This window comes from Pleurodeles waltl, chromosome 9 (assembly GCF_031143425.1).
Source record: "Pleurodeles waltl isolate 20211129_DDA chromosome 9, aPleWal1.hap1.20221129, whole genome shotgun sequence".
NCBI lineage: Eukaryota > Metazoa > Chordata > Amphibia > Caudata > Salamandridae > Pleurodeles > Pleurodeles waltl.
Window position 1 is genome coordinate 700,536,276 of NC_090448.1, and position 24,761 is coordinate 700,561,036.

General features: G+C 47.1%; 1 protein-coding gene across 1 annotated transcript in view; it reads right to left on the reverse strand.

Moving 5' to 3' along the window:
- The window catches only part of LOC138259732 (solute carrier family 22 member 6-like), a 457,910-nt gene extending 434,587 nt beyond the window's left edge, over positions 1–23,323 (reverse strand). Inside the window, exon 1 of the mRNA XM_069207625.1 lies at positions 23,178–23,323. Coding sequence (XP_069063726.1) covers positions 23,178–23,323 — 146 coding nt within the window. The remainder of the gene's footprint in view (positions 1–23,177) is intronic.
- Between the last annotated feature and the right edge of the window lie 1,438 nt (positions 23,324–24,761).

Here is a 24,761-nt window from a genome sequence, read left to right on the forward strand (position 1 = left end):
AAAGGGGTTACAATTCTGCCCATCTACTGATCTGGATTTAGTACAAACACTAATAGATTTTTACAAGTATATACGTAAAATTAAACTTGCAAAAACATTTGCAGAAGCAAAAATGAAAGAGAAAACTGACCCACTACCATATGAGCATGATTTAACTGTGGGAGATAAAGATACTTTGATGACTTTGGTGAACTTAGACCTAGGAGACAAACCAGTGGAAGCAAGTGATATAGTGAAACCTCTTGGGGCTGGCCTGACAGATAAAAGACCACCTTCCAAGTTTTACCCAGTTTTACCAGCAGGGAACAAAATAGACCTATTCGCAGGGATGGTCATTCATGATCTTTATAAAAAGAACTGGAATAAAAAAGTGGAGAATCTAACGATATCAGAGAAACAGGCGCTGCACAGACTTCAAATGGATACAACAGTGGAAATAAAACCCGCTGATAACGGTGGAAACATCGTAATACAAAATAAACAGGATTATGTGAAAGAAGTCATGCGGTAATTGTTAGACAAAACATGTTATGCACATGCTATTGGGAACCCACTATTAAAATTGAAGGAGGAGATAAATCTGTGTATTGTAAGGTGTGAAAATCTAGGTCTCATTGATCAAGTAGAGGCCAAATACTTACAAGTGGAACATCCTGTAATTCCAACAATATACTTCCTCCCTAAAATTCATAAAAACTTGCAACATCCACCGGCCAGACCAATAATATCAGCCAAAGCATCCTTATTAGAACCGATGTCAGAATATATTGATTCCTTCTTAGCACCTTTAGCAAGAAATTTGAACTCCTATTTGCGTGATACAGGAGACCTATTGTTGCAACTGGAAGGCATACCCTGGCAGGATACCTACAAATTAGTAACGATGGATGTGGTCTCACTCTACACAAATATTGAACATCATGTAGGGATCCAGGCATGCAAATTTTTCCTTGACCAAAGGAATATACGTTTTTATCAACATAATGAGATGCTGTTGGAAATGATCAACATTTGTTTAACGAATAATTATTTCCTGTTTAATCAACAACTATACCTGCAAATAAAGGGCACTGCAATGGGTTTTTCTTTCTCCCCAAACTTTGCTAATTTGACAATGGGTTGGTTTGAACAGCGAATAGCTTGGGCAGAAGAGAATGAGACTTATCAACAAAAAGTAGTGATCTGGCTGAGGTTCATTGATGACCTTTTTCTGATCTGGGATGGCACTGAGCTAGAATTTGATGAATATTTTAATATTTTGAATTCTAATGCAGCAAAATTGAATTTCACCTATGACATCAGTGCAAAACGTGTGACTTTCCTAGATACAGAAATTTATGTCAAAGAGGGGACAATTCAAACCTCATTACATAGAAAAATAACAGCCACGAATTCTATACTACATGCTAATAGTTTTCACCCACCACGAACGAAGTGGAATATCCCTTATGGTGAATTCTTACGAATAAAGAAAATCTGTTCAGAACCAAAAGAGTGTGAGGAGCACTTAAAATTATCGGAGGAGAGATTCCTGGCAAGACAATACCCGAACAAATGTTTAGCTGTAGCGAAGAAACGTTTGAAAAAATCATCAAGAGAACAACTAATGCATGGTGGTAACCAAGTTACTAAACATTCCAAACAGCAGTTGAGGTTTATAACTACATACTCTCAGAGTGCCACACAAGTTCGAAAAACTTTGGAGAGTCACTGGGCAATTTTACTTATGGACCCAACAGTGGGAGAAATTATGGGACAATACCCACAAATGACTTTTAGAAGAACAGCAAATCTAAGGGACAAATTAACACACAGTCATTTCCAAATAAGAAAAACAAACTGGTTACCGAAACCTGGTTTTTGGAAATGCAGTAGCTGTAAGGCATGTAAAATTGATGTGAACAAGAAAGAGTACTCTACAAATACTGGCATGGAAAGAGTGATACGCAAACATTTGAATTGTAAAAGTCGTTTCACAGTATATGTGATTGAGTGCCCTTGTGGGCTGAAATATATTGGCAGTACTATATGTGAAACTAAAAAGCGAATTTTAGAACATATTCGAGCAACTATCAATACAGATAGGAGCTATGCAACGGCGAGACACATGGAACAAAAACATGATAGCAAGTGGGAACTCATGACATTTTATGCAATTGATCAGGTACCAAAACTGGAGCGCAGTGGTGATAAAGAAAAGAAATTACGCCAGATGGAATCCAGATATATACTGGATATCCGATCTCTCACTCCATTAGGTTTAAACCAGGATGAAGAGTTATTTGTACACCTATAAGGGTTAAAAAGCCTGCCATTTATCTAACTGAATTTCATAATTTTTAAGATGCTTCTCCTTGGGGGGTTTGTTTTGGCCTATATGTTAGTAAAGAGAAAAGAGAAGAAAATATTTTTCCATTTTTTATTTCTGAGGGAAGAATTATAGGCTTTTGCTTCACCCTTCACTTTCCCACCCGTCATACTCTCCTCCTCTCCCTCTCCCTCCATCCCCCTGTTTCTTTCTCACCTCCTCTCTCTGTATTTCTTAGTTATTATTATGATGGACATATATATATTTTTGGCGCCAAAAATAGAAGTTTATTGCAGTAATAACATCAAAATATACTGACATCAGAGGTGTAGGATTAAGTGTGGGCCATTGTTAAAATAGATTTTTGTGGATTGTGCTATTATAGGCAAGAAATGAATATGATTCTTATTCTATTAATTAAAAATTAATGAGGCTCCATGCAGTATGTTAAAACACCTCTAGAACTGCTCTAATATTGTTTTTCAATCAATTCAAGAAACAAAATTTAAAATAATACATGTTAAAATAATTTAATTTATTTGAGGAGATGTTATAAACTAAATCTACCAGAAGACTTAGCAAATGGGAAATTTAGGAGACAAACATCTCGGATTTTTGTAACAATATTATTGTTGGTTGAAGAACATTAGTAAAAAAAGTTTTTGTTTTTTCTTGCTAAAGTGTATATATTTTGTGATGTTAAGGAGCATTTTTTGATTTTTTGATGTTTGGGTGCAATTTTAGTAGTATATTTTCTGTTGAGTCTAGGTAGTTTATTTAAAGCGCTAAATGAGTACACAGGAAACACCTGTGAACAAGGTCCGGTGTGACCGAAACGAGTCAGGGGATTCCTGTCTTGTTTGTTTGTAATCCCACAAATGGAATAAAAGTTTAATTATTAATTGCACAACGACGGAGTGCGGTTCTTTTCTCTTGACAAAGTGAAAGAGAAATCCCCTTCTTTTGAAATACGGACGTCCTGCCTTCAATCAGCACCACCGGTGAAATAAGTGCGCCACAACACGCTTGTCAGGACAATTCTCCTCTTTATATATATATATATATATATATATATATATATATATATATATATATATATATATATATTTGCTTACTGTATTTTGAAATATTACAATGGTTCCACTTATTTTCTTTTGTCTTTGCATTCTTCCGGGGGGGGGGGGGTTGGGGGGGTGTTACTGTAATGTATAGATATGCATTGGTGTGTGTTGTAGTGGGTGAGGGTCGGGGTGGGGGTTGGGATGTTGGTTGTGTGTGTCCCTGTGTTTTTGCCTCCCCCTCCCCTATGTCGTAGGTGCAGTACTCACCGTGGTCTTCGCCGCCGGTGTTGATGATCCTCGTAGAGGAGCAGGAAGACTAGCGCTGGCAGAATATGGAGTTCAGGCTCCATGGTGCCCTCCTTCCTCGTGGAGTGTGTAGAGGTGAGCGTTTTCCCTTTGAAATGGCTGTTTCCTCTGTGTTTTTATCCGCGGTGAATCCGCCCTGGAAAAGGTGGCGGATTGATAGGTTGTGATACTGTGGCCGGTACATTGTCTTCCACCTGTCGGTTGGCGGTGACCGCCGCGCTGTTTGTTTATACCGCCGTGGCAGTCGGAGTGTTAAAGTGGCTGTCTTTGTTGGCGGTTTCCGCCACGGTCATAATTCCAATTTTTTTACCGCCGGCCTTTTAGCCGTCTTACCGCCGCTTTAACACCGTCCGCCAGGGTTGTAATGACCACCTTAGAAATTAATATTAGCAATATTCTTATTGATAGCACTGAAAATATGGAATCTCCCCCACTCAAAAAGGCAATCACCCGCTGGTTAGTTCATGCACTAGAAAGCCACCAAACACCCCTCAAGTATTGTAGTCCTTCCATGTAGGAGTAGTTAAGAAGAAGCTCTGGCAACAAATGTCCCAAATTTGAACCATGCTGGAGAAACAAAGCAATCTATTCCCATCAAGGTGGTTGAGGCAACCCTGGCCAAAATCCTTGATCCTGTTCTTGATGTACTAAAGAACATAAAATCCACACTAAAGTTATTACCTGTTGAAGGGACACGCAAGGCTGAGTACTGAGGCCTAGAGGCCCTATATGTGATAGTGACAAGCCCAGACCAGAGCTTAGCTCGGCTGGGAATATTAGAAGTAAAGGGAACGATTGCCCACCGTCAAAGGTAACTACTAAACCTGCAGATGTTAACCTGTCGCACAATGATTCTCCTTCTATACACCCTAGGCATCTGGGGACAGTTACCTGTCCATGTGTAACAAGGTCAAAGGGGGCAAGGTCAGATGAACATATTAGTGAGAGCTATGTCCCCAGGTCATACAATAAGGTTTTATAGCTGCCACCAGAAGTCACTCCTCTTCTGATAGTGCTCATGAATGTCCCCATGCTACATAATATTCAAGCTAAGGATGATATCCAATTGAAGAATAACATTGTAAACTGGTTGGGCATAACACTGGCATACAACAGCTACAATATTTTATATAACAACATTATAAATGTGCTAAGAGTCAGTTGGGTGGGAAACAGTCCCAAAAGGAGAGCGTCGGACTGTGTGGTAATCAACTTTTGGGATGTGCTGGTGGTAGGTTCTCTACTAATTAGGCTACCTTATGAAGGATCTTCTCACAGTAATATCAAGGTCTCCCATTCTGGGCTATTCTTACATGCCATTTAGCATTTTGCTCACCCAAGACCCACCATGTATCTAGCTCCTATGGCTAACCCATTTACTATCCTGACCCACAATCCTCTTGAGCAGGTAGATTAACTCTACGGTATGATGCGCTCAATGGGTATAAGATCTAACCCAAATCAAGCTACGGGACAGCAGTATAAGCTGGTAACTGGGGGTCTTTTGAGGGTTTGCCTGGTCCCTAGCTCCACTGATACGTTGAGGCAGATGGGTAGGGAGTCAGACCTGCCAACGTTTTTTCAACTTAACGCAGCCCCATCTTTATCAAGGAGATGAATGACTCTGTGATTAACTTTATTGTGCCTGTGTACTTGTCAATACAAGCTGGGATTGCAACACACACCACCTCACAGAACGTAGAATTTGTGGCAGACCTTGACTGTCCATTTTAGAATGTGGCTGGTCTTTCAAACAAGTTAAACAATTCTGATTGGATTGATCTGATAAGAAACTTCCATATTGTCTGTCTACAAGAGATATGACCCTGTAAGATAATACATAGTGATGGGTTTTGTTTCAGAATCAACCACTTACACCTATTCTAGAATGGGTCATCATAGGGGTGGTTTGTTAACCCCGATTTCAACTGAACTAGGTAGTAGGATTTTTACCATAACATTGATTCACCTTATTTTCTAATTATATGTCTGTTGCATGAGCCTAAGGGAATGTTTGTCATTAATAAGTTATATCATAATAATTTTAACCCTTATAATAGATTCTCTTGATCAAACCCTTAGCAAGGCTCTGCATGAGATAAAAGGGGATTTTATTGTAATCTCGTGGGGGGAGGCATTTTAACTGTAGGTTTTGCCCAATTTCCAGAACCTCTGTCTGTGGTATGTTGGGATTTGACAATGAGGATAATACCCGCTTTGAGCATAATGCAATCATTAGTAAGTATTCTCTTTTGCTTGCATTATATTTCACTGCTGTCTCAACCCACAAACAAATTACTTTTACTGGCAAAGGCTTGGACAGTTTTATTGACTTTGGGCCTGATTATGACCCTGGCGGACGGCGGAGGCCGTCCGCCAAGGTACCGCCGCTGAATGACCGCACCGCGGTCAAAAGACCGCGGCGGCCATTTAGACATTTCCTCTGGGCCGGCGGGCGCTCTCCAAAAGAGCGCCCGCCGGCCCAGAGGAAATGCCCCTGCAACGAGGACGCCGGCTCAGAATTGAGCCGGCGGAGTTGCAGGGGTGCGACGGGTGCAGTTGCACCCGTCGCGTATTTGAGTGTCTGCTTAGCAGACACTGAAATACTTTGCGGGGCCCTCTTACGGGGGCCCCTGCCGTGCCCATGCCATTGGCATGGGCACGGCAGGGGCCCCCAGGGGCCCCACGGCACCCCCTACCGCCATCCTGTTTCTGGCGGGCGAACCGCCAGGAACAGGATGGCGGTAGGGGGATTCTAAGGGCAGCGGTAAACCGGCGGGAGACCGCCGGTTTGCCTCTTCTGACCGTGGCCGAACCGCCGCGGTCAGAATGCCCTGCGGGGCACCGCCGGCCTGTCGGCGGTGCTCCCGCCGACCCTGGCCCCGGCGGTCCTAGACCGCCGGGGTCAGAATGACCCCCTTTGTCTTTTCAGAGAAGAATAGACATTAGGGCCCTCATTACAACTCTGGCGGTAAACCCAGCTTACCGCAGTGCAGAAGACTGCCAACATACCGCTGCGGCCGCGGAATTCCGCTACAGGTATTACGACCCACAGCCCGGAATCCACCACAATACAGACACCCAGACAAGTCTGCCACACCAAAGGTCAGTGATAAACTGGCAAAACAAAACCCACACCGTCACGCCAACAAGAATACGCCCACACTATCACGACCAACGAATCAACGCGGCGGTCTTTCAACCGCGGTAAACCACTGGCGGTACACACCACCGCGCTCAAAATACACACACATTTACAAAACACAACCACATTGGACAATTCAAAATACACACACCTGATACACATGCACACACCACACCCACACACCCAATCCAATATAAAACACACACACACATTACCCACAAACCCTTACTACCAGAAATTTGAAAGCAGGTCAGAGAGAGACACTACCTAAAACTACACCAGCATCCACAGACACACAACACCATCACTTACACAACATCTACGCAGCTCAAACAACACACACCAACACATCCCCTCACACATCACCTACACCACATTATGGCACCTCAACGACACCTCATGTTCTCTGAGGAGGAGCTCAGGGTCATGGTGGAGGAAATCGTCCGGGTACAGCCACAGCTATTCGGGTCACAGATGCAGCAGACATCCATTGCAAGGAAGATGGAGCTATGGCGCAGAATCGTGGACAGGGTCAACGCAGTTGGGCAGCACCCATAACTAGGGATGACATCAGGAAGAGGTGGAACGACCTATGGGGGAAGGTGCGTTCCGTGGTCTCCAGACTCCAGATTGCTGTACAGAGGACTGGCGGTGGAACCCCACCTCCTCCCCCACAACTAACAACAAGGGAGGAGCAAGTCTTGGCAATACTGCATCCTGAGGGCCTCGCAGGAGTAAGAGGAGGACTGGACTCTGGTAAGGCACATCTTTACTACCTTATCCCCCCACCCCACCTGCATGCCATCACATACTCCCACCCTTACCCTCACCCTCACACCCATCACCCCAACAACCCACAGATACCCCACCAACACAACCCACACATCCCAAAACCAAGCCCTGCATGTAACACCAATGCATGGACAACCATCACCCAAGCATGTCAAGTACAGAGACTCACTCATGCCCCAAAATCACCAATCACACAAGGACCAAGCCAATAATGCAAGCACTGGAGTAGAGGGTCACTCACCCATTGCACACGATGGCACACACAGATACAATAATTATGCATTTACACCCCAACAGGACCCCTACCCAACGTCACCGGACAGGAGTTGCCAGACATATCCAGTCCCCCCACAAAAGAGGCCCACAGTGATGACAGCAGCTCTGCACGCCCTGGATCAAGATGACCAGCCCGGCCCATCTGGGAACTCGGGACAGTCTGCTCCCCTGCCACTGGCACAAGCCACCACAGAGCCTCCCCCCTCAGGAAACAGCACCACAGCACCCACCCAGCGGGCCCATCCCTCTGTCCTCAGGGCACGTCAATCACCAGTGTGTCCACCACTACAGGGAACGCAGGCAACCCCACTAACACAGGACGATCAGGGACCTGGGGGCAGTGGCAGTGGCAGTGGGCACACGGTTCAGGGGACAGAGGCACAGGATAACAGGGAAGCTGGGAGGACTGCTGTGCGACAGGGGGAGGACAGGCCCAGGGAACCCACTCTCCACGAGGCACTCTCCAACATCATGGGAGCTTACCATCATTCCCAGGAGACGATGGCAACGGTACTGGCCAAGATTCAGGAGACCCAGCGGCTGCAGGAGGAACAGTATCTTGGGATCAGGGAGGACTTGAAGTCCATTAACACCACCCTGGTCACCAAAGCAGGGGTGCTGGCAGACATTCTCAACACCAGGAGGGACACAGTGGCACAACAAGGGGCCCCTGACACTCTCCTGGACGATAAACAGCCCTCCACCTCCGCCGGCGCTAGTGGACAGGAGGCACCGCCACAGGAACAGGACACCAACACCCCACCCCCTGCAGCTGGAGAACCACCCCATAAACAGTACCCGAGATCCAGGAACAAGACAGAGAACATTGCCAAGACCCCCTGCCAGGAAATGAGACCTCCCTGAATGTCACCCTTCTGTCCCACTATGTCACCCTGTCCATCCTTAAACTGCCATTGCTCCACTTCCTATGCCCCTTTGGACAATGCACCTGTGAAACAAATAGACTGGACTCAGCAATGGACATTCCTCCACCATCACCCCAACCCATTTTACAACCCCCTCCACGTATTAGCACAGGAATAAACACACTTCAATCAGAAAACAATCTGGAGTCAGTCTGTGCTTTCACAAATGTGTAATTGCAATAACTATGGAATATAGCAATGTCAATGTACTTGTTCACATACCAATGTAACACAGCTGTAGGCCAGCAGTAAACATAGCAGAGGGCACAAAGTGGAACCCAGATCTGTGAGATGGAAAGTCAAAGTGACAAGTCAGGTTCCATACACTAAATGAAAATGGCAGACTTATGCTAGCTCAAACAACAGTATGAGATGTGGGAAGCAGTGACATCTTCTTACCTGTGTATCACTGGTAGTGTATTACAAGACCACCATCTGGCCCATCCTCCTGAGAAAAGGCACCTGCCGTCGCAAAGCCAGGTTGTGCAGCATACAGCAGGCCACGATTATCTGGAACACCTTCTTCGGTGAGTAGTATAGGGAGCCACCTGTCAGATGGAGGCACTGGAATCTGGCCTTCAGGAGGCCGAAGGTGTGTTCGATCACCCTCCTAGTTCGCCCATGTGCCTCATTGTAGCCTTCCTCTGTCCTTGTCCTGGGATTCCTCACTGGGGTCAGTAGCCATGACAGGTTAGGGTAACCAGAGTCACCTTCAAATGTCGAGGGACAACTGTTAGACACACAACAACCCTTAGGGACAACCCCCATACTCAGACACCTATGTCAACTGTATTGGGACCTTGGCCTCACCTATTAGCCACACACGGTGCCTCTGGAGTTGCACCATCATATAAGGGATGCTGCTATTCCTCAAAATGTAAGCGTCATGCTCAGAGCCAGGATACTTGGCATTCACATGGGAGATGTACTGGTCTGCCAAACACACCATCTGCACATTCATCGAATGGTAGCTCTTCCGGTTTCTATACACCTGTTCATTCCTGCGGTGGGGTACAAATGCCACATGTGTACCATCAATGGCACCAATGATTTTGGGGATATGTCCCAGGGATTAGAAGTCACCTTTCACTGTGGGCAAATCCTCCACCTGAGGGAACACGATGTAGCTGCGCATGTGCAGGGCAGACAACACTCTGGACAACACGTTAAAGAACATTGGCTGGGACATCCCCGATGCCATGGCTACTGTTGTTAGAAAAGACTCACTGGCCAGGAAATGGAGTACAGACAGGACCTGCACTAGAGGGGGGATTCCTGTGGGATGGCAGATAGATGAAATCAGGTTTGGCTCCAACTGGGCACACAGTTCCTGGATTGTTGCACGATCAAGTCTTTATGTGACTAGGATGTGTCTCTCTTCCATTGTTGACAGGTCCACCAGGGGGTCTGTACACCGGAGGATGCCGCCATCTCATCACCTGCCCCAGAGGACGTGCCCTATGGAGGAGAACAGCGAGCAGAGAGTCATCCAACACTGAGGTATCACAATGTGTTATTTAAAGAAACTTTATTAATCCGCAATGTGCCGGTATTTGTCTATATTCCCGGCCTAGATAGGTGTGATGCAGTTAACATCTATCCCATGTGGCCTCCTGAAATGGCGGCTGCCTGACCTGTAAGGTGGGACAAGGGGATATGAGGTAACTGCTCTGGCGGTGTACACCGTCGCGGTGGGCGGTCGAAGACCGCAGTGCAATTCTGCATTGGTTAACATTGGGCGCTTTGGGTCCCAGGAGCCAATGACTATGTACGCCGGCGGTGACAGTACGCACTGCCGCGGACTTGACCGTCATTTTCTGTCTGTTCACTCACTTGATACCTGACCTTCAACAGGAGAGGACCTACACTGCAAGTGCTGCTGTGACCTGTGTCTGAAAGCGACGATGGCTCATGTGTCTGGGGAAAGGTCCCCTGCCTTCACTTCGGAGGAGTTGGAGAAACTAGTGGATGGGGTCCTCCCCCAGTACACGCAACTGTACGGTCCTCCAGACAAACAGGTGAGTACACTGTGAGCATGCTGCATGGATAATGCCTGTTTTGAGTGGTGTGGATGGAAGATACATGGGGGGGGCTGAGGCCTGCATGTGCGGATGGGGAGTGTATGTGCGTCAGGGCATGGGTGGGAACTGGGGGGCAATGAGTATGACGGTCCGGACGGGTAAGTAATTTCCTTCCCCCCTGTACCATTCCTCTAGGTCAGCGCCCACCAGAAGGGTATTTGGCATGCCATCGCCAAGGACATGCAGACCCTGGGGGGTCTACCACAGACGGAGCACCCACTGCCGTAAAAGATGGGAGGACCTGAGCCGCTGGAGCAAGAAGATGGCGGAGGCCCAGCTGGGGATGGCCTCCCAACGTGGGAGGGGTGCCTGTCGCACCATGACCCCCTGATGTTCCAGATCCTGGCGGTGGCCTATCCGGAGTTGGATGGGCGCTCGAGGGCATCACAGCAGCCACAAGGGGATGAGTACACTCTCATTCAGCAGACTCATCGCGCATTACGAGGTGTCTGGGTGGGGGAGTGTAGGAGGCTGGCCTTGTATGTAGTGGGTACCAAGGGGTACTTACACTCTGCACCAGGTCCAGTTATCCCTTATTAGTGTAGAAGAGGTGTTCTAGCAGCTTAGGTTGATAGAAAAGGGTAGCTTAGCAGAGCAGCTTAGGCTGAACTAGGAGACATGCAAAAGCTCCTACTATACCACTGGTGTCATATGCACAATATCATAAGAAAACACAATACACAGATATACTAAAAATAAAGGTACTTTATTTTTATGACAATATGCCAAAAGTATCTCAGTGAGTACCCTCAGTATGAGGATAGTAAATATACACAAGATATATGTACACAATACCAAAAATATGCAGTAATAGCAATAGAAAGCAATGCAAGCAATGTACAGTCACAATAGATTGCAATGAGAGCACATAGGTATAGGGGCAACACAAACCATATACTCCAAAAGTGGAATGCGAACCACGAATGGACCCCAAACCTATGTGACCTTGTAGAGGGTCGCTGGGACTGTAAGAAAACAGTGAGGGTTAGAAAAATAGCCCACCCCAAGACCCTGAAAAGTAGGTCTAAAGTGCACCTAAGTTCCCCAGAGAGCACAGAATTCGTGATAGGGGAATTCTGCAAGGAAGACCAACACCAGCAATGCAACAACGATGGATTTCTGGACGAGAGTACCTGTGGAACAAGGGGACCAAGTCCAAGAGTCGCGACAAAGTCGAGATTGGGCAGATGCCCAGGAAATGCCAGCTGAGGGTGCAAAGAAGCTGTCACCTGATGGTAGAAGCTGTAGATTCTGCAAGAACGAAGAGGACTAGGAACTTCCCTTTTGGAGGATGGATGTCCCATCTCATGAAGAAGCTTGCAGAGGTGTTCCCACGCAGAAAGACCGCAAACAAGCCTTGCTAGCTGCAAGTGGCGCGGTTAGGGTTTTTGGATGCTGCTGTGGCCCAGGAGGGACCAGGATGTCGCCAATTGCATGAGGAGACAGAGGGGGTGCCCAGCAAGATAGGAAGCCCTCACAGAAGCAGGCAGCACCCGCAGAAGTGCCAGAACAGGCACTATGAAGAGGAGTGAACCGGAGCTCACCCGAAGTCACAAAAGAAGATCCCACGACGCCGGAGGACAACTCAGGAGGTTGTGCACTGCAGGTTAGAGTGTCGGGACCCAGGCTTGGCTGTGCACAAAGGAAATCCTGGAAGAGTGCACAGAAGCCGGAGCAGCTGCAAATCATGCAGTACCCAGCAATGCAGTCTAGCGTGGTGAGGCAAGGACTTACCTCACCAAACTTGGACTGAAGAGTCACTGGACTGTGGGAGTCACTTGGACAGAGTTGCTGAGTTCCAGGGACCACGCTCGTCGTGCTGAGAGGGGACCCAGAGGACCGGTGATGCATTCTTTTGTTGCCTGCGGTTGCAGGGGGAAGATTCCGTCAACCCACAGGAGATTTCTTCTGAGCTTCTAGTGCAGAGAGGAGGCAGACTACCCCCACAGCATGCACCACCAGGAAAACAGTCGAGAAGGAGGCCGGATCAGCGATACAAGGTTGCAGTAGTCGTCTTTGCTACTTTGTTGCGGTTTTGCAGGCGTCCAGAGCAGTCAGCTGTCGATTCCTTGGCAGAAGGTGAAGAGAGAGATGCAGAGGAACTCTGATGAGCTCTTGCATTCGTTATCTAAAGAATTCCCCAAAGCAGAGACCCTAAATAGCCAGAAAAGGAGGTTTGGCTACATAGGAAGGAGGATAGGCTATCAACACAGGTAAGAGCCTATCAGAAGGAGTCTCTGACGTCACCTGCTGGCACTGGCCACTCAGAGCAGTCCAGTGTGCCAGCAGCACCTCTGTTTCCAAGATGGCAGAGGTCTGGAGCACACTGGAGGAGCTCTGGGCACCTCCCAGGGGAGGTGCAGGTCAGGGGAGTGGTCACTCCCCTTTCCTTTGTCCAGTTTCGCGCCAGAGCAGGGCTGGGGGATCCCTGAACCGGTGTAGACTGGCTTATGCAGAGATGGGCACCATCTGTGCCCATCAAAGCATTTCCAGAGGCTGGGGGAGGCTACTCCTCCCCAGCCCTGACTCCTTTTTCCAAAGGGAGAGGGTGTAACACCCTCTCTCTGAGGAAGTCCTTTGTTCTGCCTTCCTGGGCCAAGCCTGGCTGGACCCCAGGAGGGCAGAAACCTGTCTGAGGGGTTGGCAGCAGCAGCAGCTGCAGTGAAACCCCGGGAAAGGTAGTTTGGCAGTACCCGGGTCTGTGTTAGAGACTCGGGGGATCATGCAATTCTCTCCCCAATGCCAATTCCCTGATCTTAGACATGTTACATGGCCATGTTCGGAGTTACCATTGTGACGCTGTACATAGGTAGTGACCTATGTCCAGTGCACGCGTGTAATGGTGTCCCCGCACTCACAAAGTCCGGGGAATTTGCCCTGAACGATGTGGGGGCACCTTGGCTAGTGCCAGGGTTCCCACACACTAAGTAACTTAGCACCCAACCTTTACCAGGTAAAAGTTAGACATATAGGTGACTTATAAGTTACTTAAGTGCAGTGGTAAATGGCTGTGAAATAATGTGGACGTTTTTTCACTCAGGCTGTAGTGGCAGGCCTGTGTAAGAATTGTCAGAGCTCCCTATGGGTGGCACAAGAAATGCTGCAGCCCAATAGGGATCTCCTGGAACCCCAATACCCTGGGTACCTCAGTACCATATACTAGGGAATTATAAGGGTGTTCCAGTATGCCAATGTGAATTGGTGAAATTGGTCACCAGCCTGTTAGTGACAATTTGGAAAGCAAAGAGAGAGCATAACCACTGAGGTTCTGGTTAGCAGAACCTCAGTGAGACAGTTAGTCATCACACAGGGAACACATACAGGGCACACTTATGAGCACTGTGGCCCTGGCTGGCAGGGCCCCAGTGACACATACAACTAAAACAACATATATACAGTGAAATATGGGGGTAACATGCCAGGCAAGATGGTACTTTCCTACAGGGAGGTAGGCAGTGGGTTCCCCTAGGCCAGGACGAACTTGGTAGGCAAGGTCCCTTGTGAGGCAAGCCATGTGGCACCCCAAACCCACCAGTGGTAAGAGCCATCTACACCTTGTCAGGCTCCCGTGACTTCCAGGTGTGCAGCAATTGGTCTTTGGCCTCATACCCCATGGTCAGCTGAAATTTCCAGGAACTGTCAGTGCATGACGTAGTGCAGAGGGCTGCTTCCAGTGTGTTGTGTCCGCCAACGGTAGTGGTGTTGCATGCACTGAACATGTCTTTCTTCTGTCCCCCCCCCCACCTTTTTGTGGTTCCCTTTTCTTGTGTGCAATAGTATCATCAGGCGGAGGAGCACTGGCACCGGAGAAGGAGGGAGCTGCAACCCACTTGTCCCTGGAGGGCGAAGCAACGGAGTCTGAAGCCACCAGTGAGACGGAGGGTGAGGGGAGCTTCACGGCAGGACAGGAGCAGACAGCAGTGACAGAGACTCCTCCTCTGATGGGAGCTCCTTTGCGGTGGCGGGCACCTCTGTGCCCACCGCATCAACAGGTACAGCCGCCACCCGCCTACCAGCACTGCCCTCCCAGCAGCCCCTCAGTGTGTGTCCCGTGCCCGCTCACCCAGGTGGGTGGGAATCTCCTTGGCCCCAGGAACCTCAGGCCCTGCCCCAGTCAGCCCTGCTGCCCTCAGTGAGGAGGCTACTGACCTCCTGAGATCCATCACTGTTGGGCAATCTACCATTGTGAATGCCATCCAGGGAGTCCAGAGGCATTTGCAACAAACAAATGCATACCTGGAGGGCATTCATTCTGGGCAGGTAGCCCAACAGAGAGCATTTCAGGCTCTGGCCTCAGCACTGATGGCAGCCAATGTCCCTGTGTCCAGCCTCCACCCTCCAACTTCCTCCACCCAGACCCAATCCCCTGTACCTCTGCCTATCCCAAGCATACCATCAGACCAGCATGCACACTCATCAACACAAAAGAGTGGACATGGCAAACATAAGCACCACACATCCCACAGGCACTCACACAAGCACCAGACCCATGCAGACACACCAACATCCACTGCCTCCACTGTCCCCCCCCTCCTCCACGTCCTCCTCCTCCCTCCCTGTCTGTCTTGTCTCCACTCACACCTGCATGCACTACATCCTCAGCCACTACCTCCCTCACCATCACGCCCATCACCACACACAGCTCACGTGCACTTACCACCCCAACTACCATTCACACATCCCCAGTGTCCTCTCCCAGTGTGTCAGTGAGCCCTCCTCCCAAAGTACACAAACGCAGGCACACACCCACCCAACAGCCATCCACCTCACAACAGCCTTCGGCCTATGCACCTTCACCCAAATTCAGCAGATGTACACCTCCTACAACCACTACCTCTACCTCCACTCCCAAACCCCCTCCATCTTCCCGTCCCAGTGTGTCTAAAAAACTCTTCCTGGCCTACACCTCCCCCCCCATCCTTCCCCTAGGGCCAGGCTTTCCAGGTCCCAGCCCAGCACCTCAGCCACCACATCCCCAGGCACAGTGGTGCCAGCAACTTTGGGGTCATCGAGTGCGCCACCCATCAGGGCTGCCAGTGTGCCACGTAGCGAGGGCAAGGACATTCCACCACCTGCCAAGGTGAAAAAGGTGCCCACATCCCGGAGGGAGAAGCCGAAACTACAAGCCACCAAGGGCTCAGCAAAAACCAAAGGGGATAGTGGCAAGACAACTGCAGCACCATCAAAGCTGGGGAAGGCCCAAAAGCAGAAGAGCAGGTCAGGAGAGAGCATGGTGGCACCGACTGAGGGACCAGTGTCACACTTTCTGTCCACGACCACGCCAACCTGTATGGCGGCAGACACCGCTAGCTGCCCCGCCACCACAACCGCCACCTGCACTGCCCCTGGCACGTCCACAGCCTCAGCGACAGTCCCCAGCCTCTTCCCCAGTGGGCAGCCGTCCGAGGCTGCAGGAGACATCCTGCTGTGTCCCTCAGCAGGTGCTGACCCATGCACCGCCGCCAGCACTGCTGCCACAGACACCGCCGCAAGCACTACTACCTGCACCGCCCCCGGCACGTCTACAGCCTCAGCGACAGTCCCCAGCCTCTTCCCCAGTGCGAAGCCGTCCAAGGCTGCAGGAGACGTCCTGCTGTGTCCCTCAGCAGGTGCTGACCCATGCAACGCCGCCACAGATACAGCCGCAAGCACTGCCGCCACAGACACTGCCGCAAGCACTGCCACCGGCCCGCGGCGTCCCCGGACCCAGGCACCACATCTGACTAGGCTAACATCCCCAGTGGTCAGTCGTCTGAGGATGGAGGAGAGTGCCTGGACCCTGGTCAGCTTCCATGAGGCATGACATCCATCACTGTTTGCACCTGCAGGTGGAAGGCGCAGCCGCAGCAGTGTGGGGTATGTCTCTGCCTCCATGGCGTATCATGCTACCTGAACCTCGCCAATCTCGTGGCATGCACACCCAGGTGAGGGAATTGTACCGGCCACACTGCACGTGGAGCACTCTGGGCACCAAGCCACCTCCAGAACCAGTGGAGAGATACATCCACTACCTCAGTCCTTGGCAGGATGAAGCACTCTGGGCACCAGGCCCCCTCCAGAACCAGTGGGGAGATACATCCACTACCTCAGTCATTGGCAGGATGAAGCACTCTGGGCACCAGGCCCCCCCAGAACCATTGGAGACTGTTATCCACGAGAGACTGTGGCTTTGCACTCCCCAGGATAAAGCAGTGGGCAAACCACCCACTGGAGAGACTTGAGAGAATGTGGCTTTGCACTCCCCAGGATAAAGCAGTGGGCAAACCACCCACTTGAGAGACTTGAGAGAATGTGGTTTTGCACTCCCCCGGATACAGCAGTGGGCAAACCACCCACTGGAGAGACTTGAGAGAATGTGGCTTTGCACTCCCCAGGATACAGCAATGGGCATGGAGCCCCCTCGTGCAGCAGTGGCATCGTGCGTTCATCAGGCTGAGGTGCCCCCCATCCCCTGAAGTGCCTGGGTATTTTCGATCTGATGCCCCAGCAGTGTTCTCTCAGTTTCGGGTCAGGTATCATGTGTGGGCTTCACCCATGCATTTTGGGCCCAGTGGTCCACGGACAATGATTAGTACACCATCCGGACTTGTGTAGTTGGTGTACATATTTGTATATACTGAAATTGGAGTTTTGACTAATGGATTTTTCATGATTACAATTGTTACAATCATTTCCTTTTGTCCTTGCGTTCTTCCAGGAGGTGGGGGGGTGTATATGTAATGTTGCCACATGTATTTGTGTGTATGTTGTTGTGGGTGAGGGTGGGGGTGTTGCGTGTGTGTGTGTGTGTCACTCTCTTTCCTCCCCCCCTACCCTGTGTTGTAGGTGCAGTACTCACCGTGGTCGCTTCCGCCGCAGTTCGTACTCCTGGTAGAAGGGGAGGTAAACCAACATGGGTAACACCTGAAGTTCGGGCTCCATGGCGTCTTGGTTCCTTGTTGGGTGTCCAGAGGTGAGTGTTTTCCCTTCTGTGTACTGTTTCCGATGTGCTTTTGATAGCGTTGGTTCCGCCCCGGAAAAGGTGGCGGATAGGCCTCTTGTAATACAGTGGGCGGCACTTTGTCTTTCGCCTGTCTGTTGGCGGTGTCCGCCGCGCTGTTTGTTTCAACCGCCGTGGCGGGCGGAGTGTTAAAGTGGCTGTCTATGTTGGCGGTTTCCGCCACGGTCGTAATCCCATTTTTTTTCTCCTGACGGCCTGTTTGCGGTATTACTGCCGCTTTAACACCAACCAAGGGTTGTAATGAGGGCTTAGGTCTCTAACTTTTCGATTTCAGATCATTGAATAAGTGATCATAACCCTATGGCTTTCTCTCTGTCTGTGGGCAATGTTCAATCTTCAGCTGCGCAATTCATTCTATCAAGTGAGGCCAATCACAATAAGGGCATCCTCTGCAAGTGAACAGTGGATTCCAAGCACCTGCAAGCTGAACTTATAGCTAAAAAAGGTAAACAGTTGATGGTGCCTGGAAGTTGAAATGGACCCCTCTTTTATCCTGAGGGAATATCATGAGATTTTTACTACTGTAACTGAACAGGTAATGCTTGTGAAAATCCATAGGGAGCTTTCCACCCAGAAGTGGTTTGATGGCACCTGCTCTCAGGCATATAGAAATCTTACTCATGACCTTAAGGGGGTACCCAGGGATGCAGGGGAAGTAAAGTTATGTAGATGTAACTATAAACAGACTATAAACAGACTATTACTAAAAGGAAGCTAGGTATAAGGCAGGATGCTTGGGAACATCTCCGTGTGGGCAGTACAAAGAACGACATCCGCCTTGTTTGAAAAATGGTAAATGCCCCCTTGTTTTTTAAGATAGTCATATCACCACTCTGGATGTTACTATCCCACAATATAAGTGGGTGGAGCACTTCACCAAGGTATATGATAACAGTACTGCTCCAGTCAAATATTTTCATTTTACAGTGTGTAACTATCAATTGGGTACCTTGGAGTAGGCACCAATCACCCTCGGGGAGGTCAGACCTTAATGTACTAAGGAGTGCAGTTATTGCAGGCCCACCTAAGACATGGTCCAACTCTTTTATTGTCATGATCTATAGGAAGGGTGACAGAGTCGACCCCCGTTTCTGATAGAGCGTACCCCCACTGCTATTGACCTCTCTCCTTAATCAATTCAACAGCTAAAATACTTGGTAGGATCCTGTTGGACCGGTTGGAGGCCTGGGTTGCTGAAAAAAGGTATTTTCTAAACAGTTCAGTATGATTTCAGGAAGGGCCCTGGGACTGTTGTTCAATGTCTGAACTTGCACTTAATCATTAGTAAATATACGTTGGTTATACTTAGCATTCATGGACATTATCTCAGCTTTTGACTGTTTTAACATAGGTACGCTTTGAGGGGAAAATGTTGGTTAAGGGAATGGAGGCCCCACTGGGTCATTTCCTAGCCAAACTACATGAAGATGTGATGGAGAGTATTAGGTATGGGCCCAATGGCGAATACATTCACCCAATAAGGATTAAATGTAGGGTGAGACAGAGATGTGTGCAGGCTCCCTTTCTTTTATCTTTATACATTAATGATTTTGAATCAAGTTTTCCACTTGTGGAGGCAGATGCGTCCAGGATAGGACCTAGAATAATTCCTGCATTGTTATATGTGGATGATTGTGCTTAGTCTCGAGAACTGGTGTGAGTCTCCAGTGACTGCTGAACAAATTTGTTTTGCTTATGAGTGACCTAGGCATAGCGACCAACATTGCGAAGTCACATACCATGGTCTGTTGGCCCACCTCTAACATCCTGAAATCCCACTGTTCTGAGTTTACATATTAGGGGGTACCTTTTGACAGTGAATGTACATGGGTTCGTTCATCTTATTAAGGTTAGGAAACCAACAGAGGCAACCCTTTGGTTCATGGGGAAGTTAGCCCCTGGGCATAACGGTTAACATTTATAAGGCACGATGTTTTTCTGTTCTAACATATGGTGCAGGAATATAGGGATCCACCAATACTTTGCTCTTGCACACCAGTGAGAATGCGTTCTTGAGGAGGTTATTATCCACTCCTAATAATGTACCGACCTATGCCTGCAATGCAGAGCTGGGCCTATGGTATATAGAGGACTGTGTTAAGTTAGCATCACTTATGTTGTGGCACCCTGTTTGGTTCAAGCACGAAACTTTCCTGAACCAGGACATAATCACTGATTGCTTACGGCTTGACTGTACTCATTGTGTATCGTGGTTAAGGTATATCAAAGAACAACTTATCATGTTTGGGAATCCTGAATGTTTTACAATCCACGTGATATCATCGCCTTACCTAGAAACATTTGAAAGCTGAATTTCTCATCAAGTAGGGACAGACAAGGAAACTTCAAAAGCTCAGTAAAAAGAGTGTGGATGTCCGTCAATTGTTTTTGAACCACAGACCATGTAGAGCCCTACCTTTATTCTCTACCCCACCACCATCAGAGATTTTACCTACTTAGGTTTAGATTTAATATAGCTCATCTCCTAGTTTCTTATCCCAGAGACACATATAGGGAATCAGGCTTTGAGCCATGCTCTTGTGATTCTAGGTCAGATCAATCTATGTTTCATTCATATCGGCTGCAGTTAGATTGAGGAATATGGTGTGGAAATATCCTAATGCAGGAGTCAAAAATGACCCAATCTTCTGTGTGGAATATTTATTATTGTCTTAATTATTTATGCCCTTTTTATGTTTTATTAAGTATTTACTGCCAAGCCTTGGGATTAACTGCTATGTCATAATGAGAACATATTGCTGGATATCATGCTGTGCATTCTTTTACAGTTTTACAAGCTGAATAAAGCTATGATCTATCTATCAGGTGTGCTTAAGAGATTGCGAATGATGTTGTTGTATAACTTGTGATTTATGCTACTTTCTTTATTTTTCTTAAATTTGCTGATTTCATGACATTGTTTTTATCTTTCATTTATCTGTGTTATGAATTGAAATGCATATGATGGGTTGTATTTTCTTGTCACTTTTTTATTGAAAAATATATATCTTTTGTGAGTAAAAATGAAATAGGAATAAATTGCAAGAATACATGGATTTATAAAAGTATCCAACACACAAAACAAAAGCAGCATCTAGTTTAGATGTCACTTTGGCCCTCATTACAGCCAAGGTTGGACCGCCAAGCGGCCGCAATCCCGCCAGCCCAGCGGGGATGTCGCCGTAACATTGGAGCAGGCTCCTAATGGAGCCGGCGGTGTTGCAGCCGTGTGATGGGTGCAGCTGCACCAGTCATGCTTTTCACTGTCTGCTGTGCTGACAGTGAAAAGCAGGATGGGGCTGTGCCTGGGGGCCCCTGCACTGCCCATACCAAGTGCATGGGCAGTGCAGGGGCCCCCAGGGGCCCCGCCACTCCCCTTCCCGCCAGCCTTTCCATGGCGGTCTCTACCGACATGGACAGGCTGGCGGGAAGGGGAGTCATAATCCCCAGGGTCCCCAGGGTCTTGGACCACCAGGGTTGTAATGAGGCCCTTAGTCAGATTCATTATTTAACATGCTTTTGTGTGAAGTTTTTTTCCCTGAAACTGTAAAAAAGAGGGGTTTTCCAAATGTGGTCTGAGTGTCCAAATTCCTGGTGCAAATGGTTTTGAATAGGGTTTTTTTTTTTTTTTTTGTAGACCTGTGTTGAGCAGGAGCATGGTTTTGCTTCTGAATAACCAAAAGACACCTGTGAGTTTTGTTGTGATGTATTTTGGATCGGTAAGGTAGAGAGCTTTGCACGAGGTAGACTCTTCTGAATAGGCATCAGGCCCGAATTGCTGATGCCAAATATTTGAGTGAGGAGGTGTAGAAGTTATGGTAAAAATGTTCTGTATTGGTCAGAAAATGAGCTGCCACAGAGAAAAATGCTCTCAATGAGATAAGATGGATTTGAGGAAGACCAGTGACGTGAGCGCATATATAGTCTAAAAAGTGTTTGGCCAAAACTTTGGCAGCTGTTTTGATAATGTTGAGGGAGTGGGTGTGTTAGGGTCTAGATTTCTGAGGTTTTCATTAAGAAGAAAACAAAGTGATAAGGCTGATATGAGTAATGTGAGTGCTTAAAGGCCACATTTATAAGTGTCTCTGACTAAGCTGGTTTGGTACAGTTTTTTATTAGATATCCAAAAGGACAAAACTGTATCTTTAAGCAGTTGAGACTGCTATAATTCTACTGCTGCTGAAGTAAGCGGCAATGCTAACCCATTTCAAATGTTCAAGCAACCTTTAACCCACTTTCAGGAGGCATTTGTTCATTCTGCTTCAATTTTGGGAAGAGGTGCAGCTGTATTAAGCTCCCAATGTGTTTGTGTATATGTTATCCATCTATTGGCCCCTCATCTCCTCGTGTCACCAACGGTGTGTTCTAGATACTCCCACATAAGCTGTTGTAAGGCCTGTGATTTAGCGAGGGTCTAATAACATTTGTCCCTGCTATTCACCTTCGTATTTAAATATTCTGGTAATCCAAAATGAAGATGGATTACAAAATAATTGATGTCCATTAACATCCTGAAGATAAATCTGGAAATTATGTCAAGATAGAGACACATGGTAAAAAGTAAGCCTGGGGGGAATTTCATTTACGCTGGAGTAAAGAAAAAAAATTAGGTAAATCAGCATTACTCTTTGACATGGAATTACAGATAAAAATGTGGTTACGCTTGCTTGCATAAAGAGAAATTTGGGTGGAAAGAATCCTATAGTGAGATCACGTTGAGCGCCTACTTGTGCTGCTGTTTCTGTTCTGTTGCATTTAGGACTTTTTCTTAACGCATAAAATATATTCTTGCGTCAATTTTGGACATGAGGGGACATTTTTGTGCTAAGAAAATAGGGATAAATGCAGAATTACTGTTCTTGAGTAATCTTGCAAAATATTTAGGTAATTATGTTACATATAATTACACAGGTTATGCCCACCCCTAGTGAAAAGAGACTCACTGCGGTGTCCAAAAGAGTCGAACAGCTATAGGAATGTCATTGGTACTGTAGCAACATGTACTTGCATTAACACTCACAGCATTAACAGCACAGAATGGACTCATGCCCTTGACACACATTGCCGTCTTTGTACAGATTAACACTTGCAAAGATAGTCACTCACAAGAACCACGGTTGTGAAGAGAAATATGCAGAAATGTCAGAAAGAAGATTGCTCAAGATGGATGTAAATACATCTGACCAAAGACAACACAAAAAAATTGCTGTGTCACTGTCATATATTAAGACCCCACTCACCATTACCGTAATCTAACAAGGTCAGTGATTTATGGAACTCACCACACTAGAGATAGGCAGCAAGTGATTTTACACATTGCTGGAGTGCGGAACAAGTCTAATGGAGTGGGTCTGGATGTTGTTTTCAACATCTCTTCCTGGATTTCACATTTCAGCATCTGTAAAGGGAAAGAGTCATAATCATACATCATGAAACAAATAATAGTTATGAAATTCGTCAGTGTTAAGCACAAAATAGCCCAATGCAAACCTAAATTCTGCACGTTACAGGTCTTAATGTTAACCAAAAGAATTCCAAACACAGTTAAGAGGGCAGCCATCGACAAAGAAGCTCTCTTGAAGGGAGCGGAGTGGTCTGGTGTCACTGAAAAAAGACTAAAAGTGCCTTGTCTCCTTTACCAGTGGTGTGAGGGGTACAGGTAAGCATGGAAAGTGCTGGCAGTAGGCTACTAATGAGGCTAAAGTTAGCTTCTTATTCACCCAGCACCCTATTTGCAGGCTGAAGTCAGGTTCTTATTCAGCCAGCTTCTTATTCACTGGTAGAAGTTAGCATCTTCTTCGGCCAGCATTTTATCTGTAGGCAACATTTTTTTTATATAAAATACAAACTCAAATATTTAAGCTAACTCCATTTATTGGACTCTGTATTGCCATGCGATTATGTTATTTTTTCATTCACAATACATACCACTATTACGTCTATTAGGATTTATTCTGACACAAGCAACCTTTCCACCAATCATGGGACTACTTTATCACCCTCAAAATTCATATAGATCTTAAAAAATGGAGCACCCCTTTACAATATCTGTGTGTAAGTTGTCTGGGCTGATCAAAATCTGTGGCACCATATGGGTTTCCCTGACCTCAGGGCATCCCTAAGCAGTTATCTCCGAATAAGTGATCATATTTTTCCTATAGGAAGTTCACATTGGTTCACAAATATGTTAAGCACACTACATCACCCTACAAGCTCCATAAGGACTTACACCGAGTCAAGCAATGTTTCCACTGGGTCACTTTGAAGCCAATGCATTCCTAAGGAGTTATATTTGTCACAACAGGTAGCACCAAACTGGTTGCCCCCAGCGCGATCAGTTCCTATGGAGTTATAGCCAAATAAGTAATTGTGGTTCTCTTACATGAAAAACACATTGGCTCACAAGTATGTATTTTGTATTTCAAACACAAAACATCATCCTACGAGGTTCAAAAGGTTTAGCCTGAGCCAAGCAACATTTCCAAAATAACACGTACCCACTGTGCCACTCAACAGTCAATACATTCCTATGGAGTTATAGACGTATTAGTAATCACCCTTTCTCCCATCGAGATCAACTTGGCTCACAAGTTTTCATCTTCATCTTAACAAAGAGAGAACCCCTCAATACTATCTATATGTAAACTGCCTGACTAGAGCAAATTTTTCACAACAGGTGGCACCATACGACTTTCTCATCTCAATGCATTCCTATGTAGTTACGTCTGAATAAGTAATTGTGGTTATATTATAGGAACAACACACTGGCTCACAAATATGTAGTCAAGCAAAATTTGTCACAACAGATGGCACCAAACTGGTTGCCCTAGCCTCTATCCAATCTAATGGAGTTACATCCAAATAAG